Below are 17,103 nucleotides of genomic sequence, written 5' to 3'. Positions count from 1 at the left end.
TATGTACATTGAAACTCTTTCATTTCCAAACAAAATAAATGGTAGTAGCAAACAAACTCACGCTGTCTTTTCTTTACAGGCTATCGAGTGTAAAGTTTCTAAGACAGAAATTTAACTGAAAACATCCAATTGTAAGTAGCTATACTGCAAACTCCAGCCAAGTGATTTTACGTCAAGTTTAAAATTTCTACGAAACGGTAAACAAACTCCCCCACATAGCGCGTGAAACTTTTGGATGAAATACTGATGTAGACACCTAGTGTTTCATTTATGACGAACAATATTCCTTCCACAGAGGATGTTTCTGCATTTTCACCGAGATCAATTAAATCCAAGAACAAAAATTAAATTGTAAACTAATCACGATCTGTAGTTAAAGCCATCTTGTATACAATTTTTTCATGGGAACATTTATTTATCGCAGCCAGACAGGATATACTATAACAAAACACTGAAAAGTGAAAACAAAGCGCCATATTGCATACAGTTCTAACATGTGGGCATAATTTTATGACAGCCAGACAACAGACACTATAACTGCACTAAACATGAGTACATCGCTTTTCATAAACTAAGGTGGTTTAATGGGAGTTGCAACGTTATTCATTATTGTTTTCCTTAAGTATAGGTAGCCTACCCTAACTAGTTCATAAATATTTTATTAGTTGTTGATTCTCACAATAAATTTTTGGGTAAGTACAACCAACTAATAAACTATTTGACAACTAAATTAAGGAGAGTAGCCAGAAGGAACCGTCAATGGGATGTCAATAAAAATATAAAATTCTTGACATGGAAGTAGTGTGGTGTCAAAGTATAAAGTGTTAGGCTCCCCCCACACAAAATATATAATAGACATAATATGTAAAAAGTGTACTAACAGGAAACAGCCACGTGGTTTTTTCTTCCTCTTCTCATTTTGCTTTTGTGGAGGCTTGATGACCATTCTGATAGCAGCATCAAAAACTGCCTTCACATTCTGCAATGGCATTGGGAAATAATCCATTTCAGGCAGAATATTTAAGAAAAATTAAAGTATTTATATGCAAAAATCATGAAAAATATCCTGCATACCGAAATGGAGAGACATACCAATAGATTCTTTGACAACACGTACATCATACGAGCAAACCAACTACAACATAACTTTATTTTACAATTTTTCACATCCTATATAAACAATTTTTTTGGATAATTTTACACATTCTACATATGCATCCGTTTGATGAAGTAGGATCTTTTGGATAATATCTCTATAACTAAAATTCCCTAAGCAACATAGGGAAATGACCAATTTTGGTCAGAGCTTTTGCATCATTGATTCAAGTTATTGGACATCTTCCACACACCTACCATATTTTATTTCGTTTTGAATTGCATTCCTCAGTACGATAATAAGTGAGGAGTAAAGTTAGCTTTCTTTACATGACAATGTGCGTTTTTTTTTTTCATATACAGCTTGTGACATTCAAGAATTGCAAGAATACAATGGTAGTATGATCATACCTGCTGAGTTTTTGAGCTGCACTCAATATAATAGGTAGCTCCAATCTGTTTACGGAGTTCCTCACCCTAGTTATGAATAAAAGGCCAAAAGTTTTAAAACTCACTACACATTCAACTCTATAATCATTTAATGAAGGAAAATCTGTACTTGCTCAGTAGTCACAGGCACCAAGCCAGGATGATCAGCCATATAGTGCTTGTCTTCTCGCAGATCTGCACTCTCATTATAAACACGGTAGTTAATGCAGAGATCAGTAACAATGCCAGACTACCACCATACATGTAGATGTCCAAAGTGTTTTCTTTTTCATTTTTAAATCTAATAGGTTGATGATCATTATTTTACCACCATACTAATTTGGTATTTCATAGATGCAAGAGAAATATTATCTGAAATATAGAAGCTATGCTGCTACATAAGATTTATTTTAGGATGTTCTGGAATAAAAAATACCAGAACCCTTCAATTATCAGTGGACTGTCTTCAAAAACTAAATTCTCCAAAGTAACAAGTTATCTAATATTGATCAATTAATAAAAGGGATAAGAATATTCAAGCTACACTAAGTGAATGCCTTTAAAGCTTAAAGCACAAGAGTTCTTCTTTACTCTAATGGAAGTAGATGGTATCAATGGTATGACATGGCATTGTTGTAGTATAATTTTTTTGGTCAAGCAATCATTTATATTTGAATATAACTTCCTTACTGGATAACCAACATGTGATGAACTAAATTTAAATTAAAATGTGCCTACACTATAATAGACATGCACAGACAAGTTTGGAGGTATGCATACATGCAAATTCAACACGAATGCCAGCCTTTGTAAGTTTTGTGAAAAAGGAGTTTGTTATGTTCAAAAATGTATAGTTTGGCACAAAACTTGAGAATATTTTTGATGAATTGTGTTGTTGAAGAGATCAATAAGTCTATGCAAAATGATTATGTGTTTCAACATGACAAAATAAAATCTTAAGCTTCTAATCTAAGAATATGGGTTAGTTGCCATGGTTCTGGCATCAAAAGGGAATAGATGAGTTCTAGTCCTGTAGTCACTGATTTCCTCATATTGGGGTGATGCTAATTGGAAGACAAATTAGCATTAGGCTGAGACAAGCATTGACACAAGTGATTGATGACTTACCCAATTTGGTTCCAACTAATACCAATGGAATGCCAGGGGCAAAATGCTGGAGTTCAGGGATCCACTGGACAGTGCATACAAATTAGAGAACAAAAGAGAAATCTGCAAGATATTAAAGTACTAATTCAGAGACACAAGCACTGAAGCATACCTTCTTCCACACATTCTCATAGCTTGCGCGACTAACTAAAGAAAAAGCCAAGACAAAGACATCTGCCCCCCTGTAGCTCAAAGGCCTCAGCCTGTTGTAATCCTCTTGCCCTAAGGAAGATATTGCAAACAAATACAACATAACCTTTACCTTTTGACATACATCATTCTATCAGCCACAACAGAAAACAATCCTCATCATCATCCCCTATATATTATTCAAGCAAATTAAACTGATACCTCCTGTAGTTTCTTGAAATTGCACACTACATACCCCTATCTTTTTAAAGTTTACATTTTACAATAACGCCTCTAACACAGGTGCACAATATAATGGCTGTAACAGGGGATGTTAGTATAATGTATTTCAAACAGTTAAAAAGGAAGGATATTGTATTCAATCTCAAGAAACTATATGCCAATTTTCATTTTTACATGTCTGTGTATAACTGAAACCCCTTTCTCTCCTCAAAAAAAAAAAGAAAAAAGAACTGTAACAAGTCTGAGTAAGTATACCAGCTGTATCCCAAAGGCCTAAATTGACAGTTGTGCCTTCAACAACCACATTGGCACTGAAATTATCAAACACAGTGGGAATATAGTCCTGATGATCAACATAGGGGGAAAGCAAAATCAGAGAAACCCAATTGTGCAATTTTACAAAGTAACTTTCTGCACTCAACACCCACATATAAAATAATTTGCTTTTGCCAAATTAAGATGATTTCAACATAACCGAGCACAATTCAGGATGCACATACATACGTACAAACACAGTGAACAATTACAATTACAAAATAACTAGTGATAAAAATAAATTGTACAAAAAGGCAAAGACAAAAAAAAATCGATCTTTGGAAAAGCATCCATACTGTGGGGAATTTGTTGCTGGTGTAGCAAATGAGCATGCAGGTCTTGCCTACAGCTCCGTCACCAACGGTGACACACTTGATGAATCTCGGGGCAGTTGTTGCAGCCATTGGAACCAAACAAACACAAGAAAAGGAAGAAGAAGAGGCTCTGAGGATAATTGAAACAAAACAAGACAGAAGTGGGTGTTTTGTTGGATTGTTAAGATTGAAGCTTTTGATTGATTGACCCAGTGACTGATATATAGAGAGAGAGAGAGAGAGTGGCGGCACTTCACATGATTCTCACTCATTCCCTCTTTTTTTTGTACCTGCCAATTACTTTTCTTTTTAATCTTAGTCTTTGCAAATACAATTTTTTTTATCTTTTCCTCTTTTTTTGGTCAATCCTGGCTACAATTTATTTCCCCTAAATCTTCTTAGATTGAATAAAAACCTAAAATCCAACAGATGTACATTATAATTTTTTAATTTTTATAATAATTATGGTAAGAATTATATTAAAGACGACTTATCATTGCCGACGCAAAATTTCGAGAAAAAAAATATACATCAACAATGTAAAATTCTTTTATATTACCATTCAATCACATATTATTATATATAGTAAATTTGTTAATTTTAATAATAATTATTTGAAAATTATATTAGGACAATTTTTAATTAATTGATTGTATAAAATTTATTTATATTCGTGATACATTTCATTAAACTCAAATTTTTTTATATATTAGTAATGTATTTATATCAAACTCTTATTTTGCATGATTTCATACCAATAAAAGTGGTGCTAGGTGTTCAATTGGACATGTAAATAATTTTACAGTCAAATCCACTTTAATTAAAATAAATTTAAATATATATATATATATATATATATATATATATATTATGTTAATATGTTTAAAGATTTAAAAATAGTTTTTAATTTATGAAGTTTTAAAATAAACAGGCACTAAAATATTGACAATACCTCAATTTTACTGCCTTTTTGAAGTAGTATTTACAAAATTCCAAATTAGAAAAAGAAGTTTTCTCGGAAGTTTAGAAACCGACTCTTTTATTGATCAGTTATAGCAAAATCGTACAACACATATAAGTGCCATTCGTTACACACTTTTTATTTATTTATTTATTTATAAATGTAAACAAATTACTTCCTCTCTATAAAGAAAAAAAAGTTTTAAAATAAGTATTATGTTAATTTTTTAATATAATATTAATTATTATTTTTAATTTTTATCCCTTATAATTTTTTTAAAAAATGATTATTATATTGTATTGTTACCGATAAAGGAAAATAATTATAAGATTAATTTTGTAAAATTATTATTAATATTTATTTATTTATTAGCCTTTTTGATATGTATAACATAATCTAAGACGATAATTATTATGAGAGGGAGAGAATAAAATATAAGTTATTTTTTTGAATATTACTTTATAATTGACGCATTTATATTACTTCCAAATCAAGATTAAATTTAAAGGATTGTAGTAAGCATTAAAAAACATTTACAAGTCATCTTTGAGTCTTATTGATGAAGAAAAACATAGTTGGGAGATATGGTCTACTTAGGGATAACAAATAAATATGTACTCATGGTAATGTTCAAACCCATCCTGATTTTAACACATAATTTGTAGTATATACTTACTTACCCCAAACCTTTACTCATCTCTATCTTTGTCTCCACTTTAAATTTTTAAAACACTTACACTACACCCTTACATTTTTAAGGTTGATCCAACAAAGACACAAAGTAAACATTATTCTCTTCCTCTCCACACAGCCTTAATGGCATCAACTTGGTTGTTGATTTCTCTCTCTCTCTTTGATATGATGATGTTTTGCCTGAGGGGTGAGTCGCGCAAGCATGACCTCTTGGTTGGTCACAACCCACATGGTACACGACTTGGTGGGGTGAGTGTGGGAATGAGGGCTTGAGGGGTGGTTGGGATAAATTTGTGTTATTTATTTATTTATATATTTTGTTACAAAACATATTTAATTAATTTCTGGGTGGAAACAAGGCAAAGATAAGTATACCTGATACTCGGTGGGACGCGAATAAGATACAAATTTTATACCCGTCGGATATCAAGAATAAAGATGAGAATGGATATATGATACAAACGCAAGGACATAAATATTAAAACTCGCACCTATTTTGTCTCGTTGTCATTTAGCTCTACTATCTAAAGGTGGGTAATCATATTTTCTAATAAAGAAAAAATATCAACAAATATTAAAGAATTGTAATAAGCATTAATAAACATTTACAAGTCATCTTTGAGTCTTATTGATGAATAAAAACATAGTTAGGAGAGATGGTCTATTTAGGGATAACAAATAAATATATACTCATGGTAATATTTGAACTCATCTTCATTTCAACGCATAATTTCTAGTTTGACTGGACACAAATATAAATACGAGTAATATTCGATTTATTAAATCATGGATTGAGACGAAATTGGTATATACTTATTTACCTCAAACCTTTACTCATCCTCATCTTTGTCCCTACTTCAAATTTTTAAAACACTTACATTACATCCTTACATTTTTAGGGTTGATACAATAAAGATGCAAATTAAACATTATTCTCTTCTTCTCCTCACGACCTTAATGGCGTCAACTTAGTTGTTGATTTCTCTCTCTCTCTCTCTCTCTCTCTCTCGCTCTCTCTCTCTCTCTCTCTGTCTCTCTCTCGCTCTCTCTCTCTCTCTCTCTCTCTCTCTCTCGCTCTCTCTCTCTCTCTCTCTCTCTCTCTCTCTCGCTCTCTCTCTCTCTCGCTCTCTCTCTCGCTCTCTCTCTCGCTCTCTCTCTCTCTCTCTCGCTCTCTCTCTCTCTCTCTCTCTCGCTCTCTCTCTCTCTCTCTCTCTCTCTCTCTCTCGCTCTATCTCTCTCTCTCTCTCTCTCTCTCTCGCTCGCTCTCTCTCTCGCTCTCTCTCTCTCTCTCTCTCGCTCTCTCTCTCTCTCTCGCTCTCTCTCTCTCTCTCTCTCTCTCAAGTGAACATATATGATAATTATTTATTGACTCAATTATTTATTTATATTTCACCAAGATAAATATTATTTTGTACTATCTTTATATTTGTGCGAGTATCTGTTAAGTAGACATTTGCGTATTTTTTCAATACTCACGAGTATTTACGAGTATTTGTGGGTATTTATTTTGAAAAATAAATAAATTTTAAAGTTATTTTAATAATATTTTATATTTATTCTAATAATTTCTTTAAAAATAATAGTTTAAAAGTTTAAACTTAAATTATTCAAATTTTATACACAATTTTGTATTCATCAATTTAAAAACTAAATTTAATTGTTAAAATACTTCATTCTCATAAGTTTAAACAAATTTAATATGTGATTATGTAATTAAACATTAGCAGGTTTTCACAAGTAAAGATATTATAATACTTATATCTATCCGTTAATATTTGAGTTGTACTTGTTATCCGCGAATATTCATTTACAACATTTATTTTTTACTTGTGGTGGAATTTATTTGTGGATATCCGGTATGAATTTTTTTGACATCCTTAATTACGAATATCACATCAATTAAGTGATAGCATGTCATTAAATAATGTCAAAATTTAATAATTTACAAAAATTAAATTAACAATAGGAACAAAATTTCTTATTTTAAATATAGGAAGACTAAATGTCTCTTTTTTTAAAATAGAAAGATCAAATGATAAAGGGATAAAAATACAATTTAACCTAAATATTTTATTATACTATTTATTTTATTTTCTTTAATTTTTTTGGTAAGAATTTTCTTTTAGGTTTAGTATTGGGTGTGAAGTTGGTGCATTTATTATTCATACGCAGCATGGGCCCATGATAAAGAGTGTTTGGTGGTTCAACCCGCTGCAAGCCCTTCGTACCGTTGGTTTGGAGGTAACATTCGTCCTTGCATTTATTGTTATTATTTTTTGAAACCATTTATTATTTTTATTATTTGATTTTTTTTACTGTCAGTATAAATATTTTTACTCATGAACAAATTAGAATTTACTTTAAATATAATTGTTAAAATAGTTATTATTACAAAAATTCATAATCTTACCGTATTCTGTTATACATTTTAATTATTTTGAGATGGTGCTTAAATGTCTTTGTGTGTATTATTACAAGTCTCGTAAAATTAAAAAAATAATTGTGAGGGATAATCTCATTTTTAATGGACAATATCGTTTTTAACAAAGAAAAAAATAGTTGAAAAGATAAATTCCATTAACGATGATAGATTAAATTCTCAAAAAATTAGTTATTAACAAAGAAAAAATATGATTAGAAAGAAAATTCTATTAAAATTTATTTTGTTTTTTCTTCTAAAAATTTTTCCTAGGTCTCACAAGTCAGTAACAATCAAAAAATGTAGTTTGAAAATGTAACGACCTGCCATGATCCCTACACTTAGTGAAATTGCACTACTAATAGTTAACTAGGAGAAATATTAAAACTGGATAACTCATACATATAAGTATAAATAAGAAGAAAAATAACTAAGTTTCTATGTATAAAATATAACATCATATATGTACAGTCATTCCAAAATAATATCGTCCTAGTGCTGGTCAAGCACAGACAAAACCGTTACCCAAAATGGTAACTCTAACACGAGGACCAAACTCCTCATCTCGCAGCGGTCACATCAACCAGCTCTAACCTAACCCTGACATGCTTCCATACACAAGATGATCATTGCAGTCCATCAACATGGAAACAGAAGGGTAAGCTAGAGTTCAAAAAGCAACCATACAAGTACAGAATAACAATCTATAGTACCAATTCACCCAGTCAAGTCCCACAGGAACTTCCATCTCAATCATTCATCAATTCATCAAACATGAAGTAAAACACCATACACTTCATCATCATAGCAATCATGCAATACATGCAACTCATGATAGATATTAATGCATATCCATCATCTAATGCGTCGTCACGCATACACCTAGGAGATGTCCCTAACAACAGAGCAATATAAGTGACATCCCAATCCTACCGAAACCACCCCAACCGTTTTCATGCCCAGTGCGCCCGCTCGGTCACAGCTAAATAGGATATAAATCCTTACTCAGGTTTACTCGGATGATGTCACTTACACACTTGGAAGTTCGGTTCCACCGTCAAGTATAGCACAACTGGATACAGGCTTACCACGACCTTAACATGCATTACCAAGTCACTTGTGGAGTTCTTCCATCGACTATCTGCAAGGAACCACGCACCTTCCCCAATACTTGGTTAAAGGAATAACCCTCGACCTCATACTCCGCTCCAATACTAGCTAAGGACTTAGAGGAGACTCACCCAAACCAGTGGCCTACCTGAGCATCACTCTCACCCAAAATCAGTGGCCTATCTAAGCACCACTCTCATTTATATCAGTGGCCTATCCAAGCACTACTCTCAAGAGACTCTATGTGAGATTTTCTAATTCAAAAATATTTTCCTCTCCTCAAGTCCTAGGCTAGACACATGCCATAAGGCATCACATGCAATAATGCATCATTCATCATACATGGCAAATCCACCATCATGATCAATATCATTGTCATATGAACATATACACATGCCATATCATATTTAAACATTCATACATATCATCACTAAGCATACATATGAATCATACACCACCATACATCATATATTAGACATACATGATCAATTCTTCCACTTTAAACATGCATAAACATCATTTCAAATCAATCATTCATAAACATATTCACACTCGGCGCAGCCTGAGCGCGACCGACCTAATCCCAACCCGAGAGTCCTAAAACTCATCCACGCATGGTGCTCTCAGCTTGCTCCCGACGTCCTTGAAACAGAGACTCATAAGAGTCTTCATGCCCGATGCACCCACCTGCGCCTGACGTGCTCCAAACAGAGACCATTCAGAGTCTCTCCACGCCTGGCGCATCAATCCTGCGCCTGACGCCATCTCATAAAATTCCTCACCTAACCATTATCTGATATCGCGCCCGACGTGGTTCCTCTCACGCCTAGTACGAACTCATCCAGAGACTTCCATTTCAATTCACGCTCAGCGCGACTAGCCTCGCGCCTGACGTGATTTTGAAATGGTTGCCTCTAATGAAGGCACGCCCGACGCCAAGAACTGCGCCCGACGCAAATTCAAACAGCCGCCTCCAAAACTTCAAAAAATTCTTCCAATACCTGAAAATCAACAAATCCAGCCACATGCAAACAAAGAAAACTCAATGCATAGACTCCATACAACTAAAAAAAAACTCAGATTCAACATGCACCCATCTGATGCATCAAAATCACTAAAAATCCCATTTTTCCCAAAACCCCGAAAATGAGAAGTTTCTCCAATCCAACCATGGATTCTCCAAATTCATGCATCAATTGAACCATAGAAATCCTTATATACTCCTCTCTCTAGAGTCAACTAAACTCTAAAATCTACTTACTACGTTACAATACCCCCCAACAAATAGGAATTTTCGTCCCCGAAAATAGGCTTACCTGCAAAGAGGATTGGATATCGTTCCTTGAACTGACTCTCCACCTCCTAGCTCGCCTCACCAATAGTTGTATCCCAAAAAACCTTCACCAAGATGGTGGACTTGTCCCGAAGCTCCTTCAACTTGTGATCAACCACAACTACCGGTCTCTTCTCATAGGTCAAGTTCTCTCTAACTTGCACCTCATCCAATTCCACCTCGTGACTCGGGTCTTTGATGTACTTCCTCAACTTAAACGTGAAATACATCATGTAGGTTGGACAGAACTGGAGGCAACGCCAACTGATAAGCCACCGAACCTACACGATGAAGGATTTGGTAAGGACCAACGAATCTCGGTGTGAGCTTCTTGGCCCTTACAACCCTTCTTACTCCAGTAGTGGGTGTCACCTTGAGAAACACGTGTTCTCCCTCCTCAAACTCTAGAGGTCTCCTCCTCTTATCAGCATATGACTTCTGTCGACTCTGGGTAGCTCTCAACCTCTCCTGAATCTGTCTCACCATCTTACTAATCTAAAGAACTAACTCCGGACCAATCACTACTGACTCACCCTCTTGAAACTAACACAATGGAGTCCTACATCTTCTGCCATACAAAGCCTCAAAAGGCGTCATACCAATACTAGAATGACAACTATTGTTGTAGGTAAACTCCACTAGTGGTAACACTTCCTCCCAGCTACCTAGATGATCCAACACACAAACTCTCAGGAGATCCTCAAGTGAATGAATTTTTATCTCCGACTGACTATCTGTTTATGGATGATAAGTGGAGCTCAACCTCAACCTTTGTCCCCAACTCTTGATGCAGAGTCTGGCAACACCTAGAAGTAAACCTTGGATCTCGATCAGAGATAATACTGGAAGGCACACCATGCAACTGTACTATCTCTCTGATATACAACTGTGCAATCCTCTCCAAGGACCACCTCTTGTTGACAGGAAGAAAGTGCACACACTTTGTCAACTTATCAATAATCACCCAGATAACGTCACTGTTCTTAGCTGTCCTAGGTAACCCAACTACAAAGTCCATAGTGACACTATCTCACTTCCACTCTGGAATCTCCATCAACTGTAAAACCCCTCCAGGCCTCTGATGCTCAATCCTCGCTTTTTGACGAGTCAGACATGCTATCACAAACTCTGCTATCTCCCTCTTCATACTAGGCCACCAGAAACTTTTCTTGATGTCGTGATACATCTTAGTCATACGGGATGTATGCTAAGGCGACTACTATGCCCCTCCTCCAGAACAACTCTCCTCAATTTTGAATCCTGAGGTACACAAATCTGACCTCTAAATCTGAGAATCCCATCAGCACCAAGCTCAAAACTAGCTGCCCTCTCGGTACCAAGCAATCCTAAAATCCTCAACAACTCTAGATCCTATAATTGCTTAGTTCCCACCTGCCTCAAGAACTCATTAGTTATGGTAATCATACCACAACTAATGTGATCTTGAACAACCTCCACCTCTAGTCTCAAATCTCTGAATTCCTCAATCAATTCCAACTCCCTAATCATCATAGCCGATATGTGAATGAATTTCCTACTCAATGCATCTACTACCACATTCGTCTTTCCAGGATGATACATCAACTAGAAGTCAAAGTCCTTTAGGAATTTCATCCACCTCCTCTGCCTCATATTCAACTCCTTATGATCAAACAGGTATTTCAAACTCTTGTGATCACTGAACACACTAAACTGCGCACCATACAGATAGTGCCTCCACGACTTCAAGGCAAACACCACAACTCAAGCTCCAAATCATGAGTGGGATAGTTCCTCTCATGGGTCTTAAGTTTCCTCGAAGCATATGTCACTACTCTCCCTCCCTGCATCAACACACAACCCAACCCCTAGTGAGAAACATTACAGAACACATCAAAATGTTCACTAGTGTCAGGTAACACCAAAATCGGAGAAGTAGTCAACCGTCTCTTCAATTTCTGAAAACTCCGCTCACAAGCCTCCGTCCAAATGTAAGGCTAATCCATTCGGGTCATTTGAGTCAAAGGCATTACTATTCGAGAAAAACCCTCTATGAATCTCCGATAGTAGCCCCCTAACCCAACAAAACTCCTAATGTTCGTAACAGTCCTTAGACGCTCCCACTGAATCATAGCCTCTACCTTGGCCAAATCCACTGCAATCCCTTCTGCCAATATCACACGCCCCAAAAATTTCACCTCAGACAACCAAAACTCACACTTGGACAGTTTGGCATACAACTGCCTCTCTCTCATCACCACTAAAACCAACCTCAAATGCTCACGATGATCTTCCAAAGATCTAGAATATACCAATATATCATCAATGAAGACCACCACAAATCTATCCAAGAATGACCTAAAAATCGTGTTCATATAATCCATGAACATCACCGGAGCATTAGTGACACCGAAAGGCATCACTACATACTCATAGTGACCATACCTAGTCCTGAAAGCAGTCTTTGGTATATCACTCTCCTTCACCTTGATCTGATGATATACGGATCTCAAATCAATCTTCGATAACACTGAAACTCCCCTTAGTTGATCCATAAAATCATCAATCCTTGGAAGTGAATACTTATTCTTTATCGTCAACTTATTCAGTTGCCAATAATCTACACACAAACGAGCCCCTCCATCCTTCTTCTTCACTAACAATACCGGGACACCCCAAGGAGAAAAACTAGGCCTCACCATTTGTTTCTCCAACAAATCCTCAATTTATTTCTTTAGCTCTACCAACTTAGCTGGAGCCATCCTATAAGGAGCCACTGATACCTGTCTTGCACCTGATACCATATCAATACTGAACTCTATATCATGCATAGGTGGCAATCCCGTCATATCATCTGGGAACACCTCAGGAAACTCATTAACAATCTCAATCCTAGTGATGGCCCTCTCCGTCTCAACACTTAAAGCGACAAACAACATGAAGCACTCAACTCCATCTCTCATCAACTGCTTAGCCTGACCCGCTGACAACAACACCTCATCCTCCAACTGAGGAAATACCAACTCTCTCCGAGTATAATCTATAAGGCTATGATGGGCAGATAACCAATCCATCCCTAAGATTATGTCGATATCCATCATGAGTAACACAATCAAGTTCACTCGGAACCTCCTACCAAACACCTCTATCGGGCATCTCACACACATCTCCGACGTCACCACAAAAACTGAAGGCAGAGTAGACACAAACAAATTAACATGCAATGTAGATACCGATAAACCAAATCTCCTCACACAATCAATAGAAATAAAAGAATGTGTGGCACTAGAATCAAACAAGAATAAAACATCCTCACCTACTGCCTTCCCCTTCCCCTTCACCAAATCTGATGAAGTGGAAGCCTCTATACCTAGGGATGGCAAAAATACCCGTACCCGCGGGTAAAATCTGCTATAGATAATAAATGGATTGGCTAATTGGGTACCTGCGAATAATGGGGACAGATAATTTTTTACCCGTTTATAAACGGGGCGGGGGTGGGTATGATGATATCCATACCCGCAGGCACCCGTTTAATAATATTTCTTAAATATCCTAATTATCCCTGTACCACATAACCCTAAAACTACACTCTCTCATCTTTTTTTCTTACAAAAGTGAGGTTGATGAAGTTACCAACATGTGTTAAGCATGTTATAGAATTATGTTGGATGTAATTTGATTAATTTTCTATCTTTGATTGGACCAATAAAATTTATGTATTTTAAGTTGTTTACTTTTGTTTGGAATTATGAGATTGAATTATTGTAGCTTTATGATGAGACTTTAACTTACTTGTGAGATTGATGTATTTTAAGTTATTGATTATCTTGCATTTTTATTATTATTTCAACAAAATTAACGTTAAATACAAGTTCAAAATTAATATTGAATTTTTATTTTTAATATTTTAATTACATTAAATATAAACTTAAAATTATTTGTAATATAATTTTTTTTAATTTCTTAAAAAATTTATAAATATCCATGGATATCTGCGAGTATTCAAGAAATTCATGGATACCCGCTTAATGGATACCCACGTGGATATGGGGTGGGTATGGGGCCAATTTTCATTTAGCGGGGCGGGGGCGGGTTTACTATTACCCGCCCCCATGGGGCCCCATTTCCATCCCTATCTACACTTGACAAGGCAAACACTCTCCCCACAATTGTAGGCTTGGGTGGCCTCGGGGAACTCTCAGATGGAATCGATAACATTTGTCAATCTCTGGAAAGGTGGCCTGACCTGCCACACCTGAAACAAACATTCTCCAGATGGGAACAATCCCTGACCATGTAGGCTCCTCCACATCTATAACACGCACTGACTGTGCTCCACCCTGAGGAGTAGTAGGACGAGGTCCCCTACTATCAACACCTCTCTAGGACTGAATAGGCCTATCATAGGGTCCCCTCTGCTGACCTCCCCTCTTGGATCCTGATGATCCCTTCTAAACTCTAGCAGCCTTGCTACCTCCGCCACCACCCTCTAGTCTCTCAACCGTCTTTGCCTTCTCAACCAAGGTAAGAAACTCCACAATGGACATAGGGATAATGACCCTTTTCAGCTCATGTCTAACTCCTCTGCAAACTTCCTACATCTCCAAGCGTCAGATATGGTTTGAGAGTAGAAACGAGCCAGATGCTCAAATCTCATCGCATACTTTGACACAGACATGCTCCCATGCTGCAGTCTCATGAACTCAACCTCTTTAGCGTATCTAACGCTATCTGAAAAATACTTCTCTAAAAAGACTCTCATGAAGCAATCCCGATCAATAACTACACCCTTACTCTCTAACATCTGCCTGGTGCCTCTTCATTAGTACTCAGCCTCGCCTGCCAACATATACACTACATAGGCCAACTTCCTCTCCTCAAAAGATCCCAAAATGCTAACGATCTTCTCCATCTTACGCAACCAATGATCTACCACATCAGGATCTGCATCCTCCTTGAACTGAGGAGGCTAACATCTCCTGAACTTTGCCAAATCTCTCTCATCCTAAGAGACCACTGGTCTAGCTTCCTTAGCCGTAGCTCTACTCGCCTCCATCTTAGCAAAGTGAGCACTCTGCTGCTGCATCGCCATGGCCATCATCTCCATGGCCCTAGCGATCTGGTCATACTAAGGCCTCACCATACTGAAAGAATCCAAACATTCTTTTAGTAACAATGTACCACCACAAATCACCAAAACTAACACATATCAGAGATATGACACAACAAAAACCTAGAAGGATCACTCCCCACAGAGTACCCAAAAGACTCGACTGGCTCTAATACCATAAAAGTGTAACAACCCGCTATGATCCTTACACTTAGTGGAATCGCACTACTAATAGTTAACTAGGAGAAATATTAAAATTGGATAACTCATACATACAAGTATAAATAAGAAGAAAAATAACTAAGTTTCTATGTACAAAATATAACATCATATATGTACAGTCATCCCAAAATAATATCGTCCTAGTGCCTGTCAAACACAGACAATACCGTTACTCAAAATGGTAACTCTAACACGAGGACCAAACTCTCCGTCCTGCAACGGTCACATCAACCAGCTCCAGCCTAACCCTGACCTGCTTGCATACACAGTATAATCATCGTAGTCTATCAACATGGAAACATAAGGGTAAGCTAGAGTTCAAAAAATAACCATACAAGTACAAAATAACAATCTATACTACCAATTCACCCAGTCAAGTCCCACAGGAACTTCCATCTCAATCATTCATCAATTCATCAAACATGAAGTAAAACACCATACACTTCATAATCATAGCAATCATGCAATACATGCAACTCATGACAGATATCAATGCATATCCATCATCTAATGCGTCGTCACGCATACACCTAAGAGATCTCCCTAACAATAGAGCAATATAAGTGACATCCCAATCCTACCGAAACCACCCAACCGTTTTCGCGCACCGACTATCCGCAAGGAACCACACACTTTCCCCATTACTTGGTTAAGGGAATAACCCTCGACCTCATACTCCGCTCCAACACTAGCTAAGGACTTAGAGGAGACTCACCCAAACCAGTGACCTACCTGAGCACCACTCTCACCCAAAACCAATGGCCTATCTAAGCACCACTCTCATTTATATCAGTGGGCTATCCAAGAACCACTCTCAAGAGACTTTATGTGAGCTTTTCCACTTCGAAAATGTTTCCCTCTCCTCAATTCCTAGGCTAGACACATGCCATAAGGCATCACATGCAATAATGCATCATTCTTCATACATGGTCAATCCACCATCATGATCAATATCATTCTCATATGAACATATACACCTTCCATATATCATATTTAAACATTCATACATATCATCGCTAAGCATACATATGAATCATATACCACCATATTAGTAGGCGCAACCCACTTATCCCAGCTTGGGCCTTGGCTTGTTATACAACAAATTAATTGTCTGTTTATAGATCAACTCAACCATAAATTTTTCAACATGATTGTCTGCTTAAATCAACTAATAAACCTTGAGATAATTATTAAAATCATATAGTTTCTACCTATTGTGAACGTAAATTATTTTACTGAATCATTTTTCCTTGACTCATTACTCAATAAATTATAAATTATAATAAATAAAATTTTTAAGATAATTATTATAAAAAAAATAAAGTTATCATGCATAATAATTATTTTTTAATTTTTTGATGGGTTGGTGGGTTGGCCCGTATGACCCACCAACCCGTGGTGGGCCGGGCCGGGTCAGAAAAATTTTGAGAAAATCAAAAGTGGGTCGGGTTGGGTTGACCCATTTTTAAAGTGGGTCAAGGTGGGCTGGCCTGACCCGTTTTGACAGTTGTACGCTTACTTTGAGAGATACGTTAGATTATTTCCATTTTTGTTTAGGATCAAATGCAAATTATTTATATT

The 17,103-nt window shown here is 36.4% G+C and overlaps 1 protein-coding gene across 2 annotated transcripts; it reads right to left on the bottom strand.

Moving 5' to 3' along the window:
• Nucleotides 1-4: 4 nt before the first annotated feature.
• LOC109810747 (rac-like GTP-binding protein ARAC8) lies at nt 5-3,981 on the bottom strand. 2 transcript variants are annotated; one of them, XM_083076675.1, is made up of 8 exons: nt 3,675-3,980; nt 3,319-3,406; nt 2,804-2,913; nt 2,653-2,716; nt 1,655-1,719; nt 1,507-1,572; nt 882-979; nt 5-304 (listed from the first exon to the last, which is right to left on the bottom strand). In XM_083076675.1, the coding sequence occupies exons 1-8, from the start codon at nt 3,780-3,782 to the stop codon at nt 265-267; spliced, it is 639 nt and encodes a 212-aa protein (XP_082932801.1). In that variant the 5' UTR covers nt 3,783-3,980; the 3' UTR covers nt 5-264. The 2 variants fall into 2 exon arrangements, with proteins under 2 accessions (XP_082932801.1, XP_082932802.1); XM_083076676.1 differs by lacking the exon at nt 5-304 and having other exon boundaries at nt 882-1,135; nt 3,675-3,981.
• Between the last annotated feature and the right edge of the window lie 13,122 nt (nt 3,982-17,103).

Source organism: Cajanus cajan, chromosome 6 (genome assembly GCF_000230855.2).
Source record: "Cajanus cajan strain Asha chromosome 6, NIPB_CcT2T_4, whole genome shotgun sequence".
NCBI lineage: Eukaryota > Viridiplantae > Streptophyta > Magnoliopsida > Fabales > Fabaceae > Cajanus > Cajanus cajan.
This window is presented reverse-complemented; position numbering and strand designations above follow the sequence as displayed.

What these genes read in the sequence shown, in the direction of transcription:
- LOC109810747 (XM_083076675.1), bottom strand. Translation starts at nt 3,782, where the DNA reads ATGGCTGCAACAACTGCCCCGAGATTCATCAAGTGTGTCACCGTTGGT. An exon ending in AGGCCTTTGGGATACAGCTG is followed by an intron (nt 2,914 to 3,318) that starts GTATACTTACTC and finishes TATCTTCCTTAG; the next exon opens with GGCAAGAGGATTACAACAGG. An exon ending in AAACCACGTGGCTGTTTCCT is followed by an intron (nt 305 to 881) that starts GTTAGTACACTT and finishes GTGAAAATGCAG; the next exon opens with AAACATCCTCTGTGGAAGGA.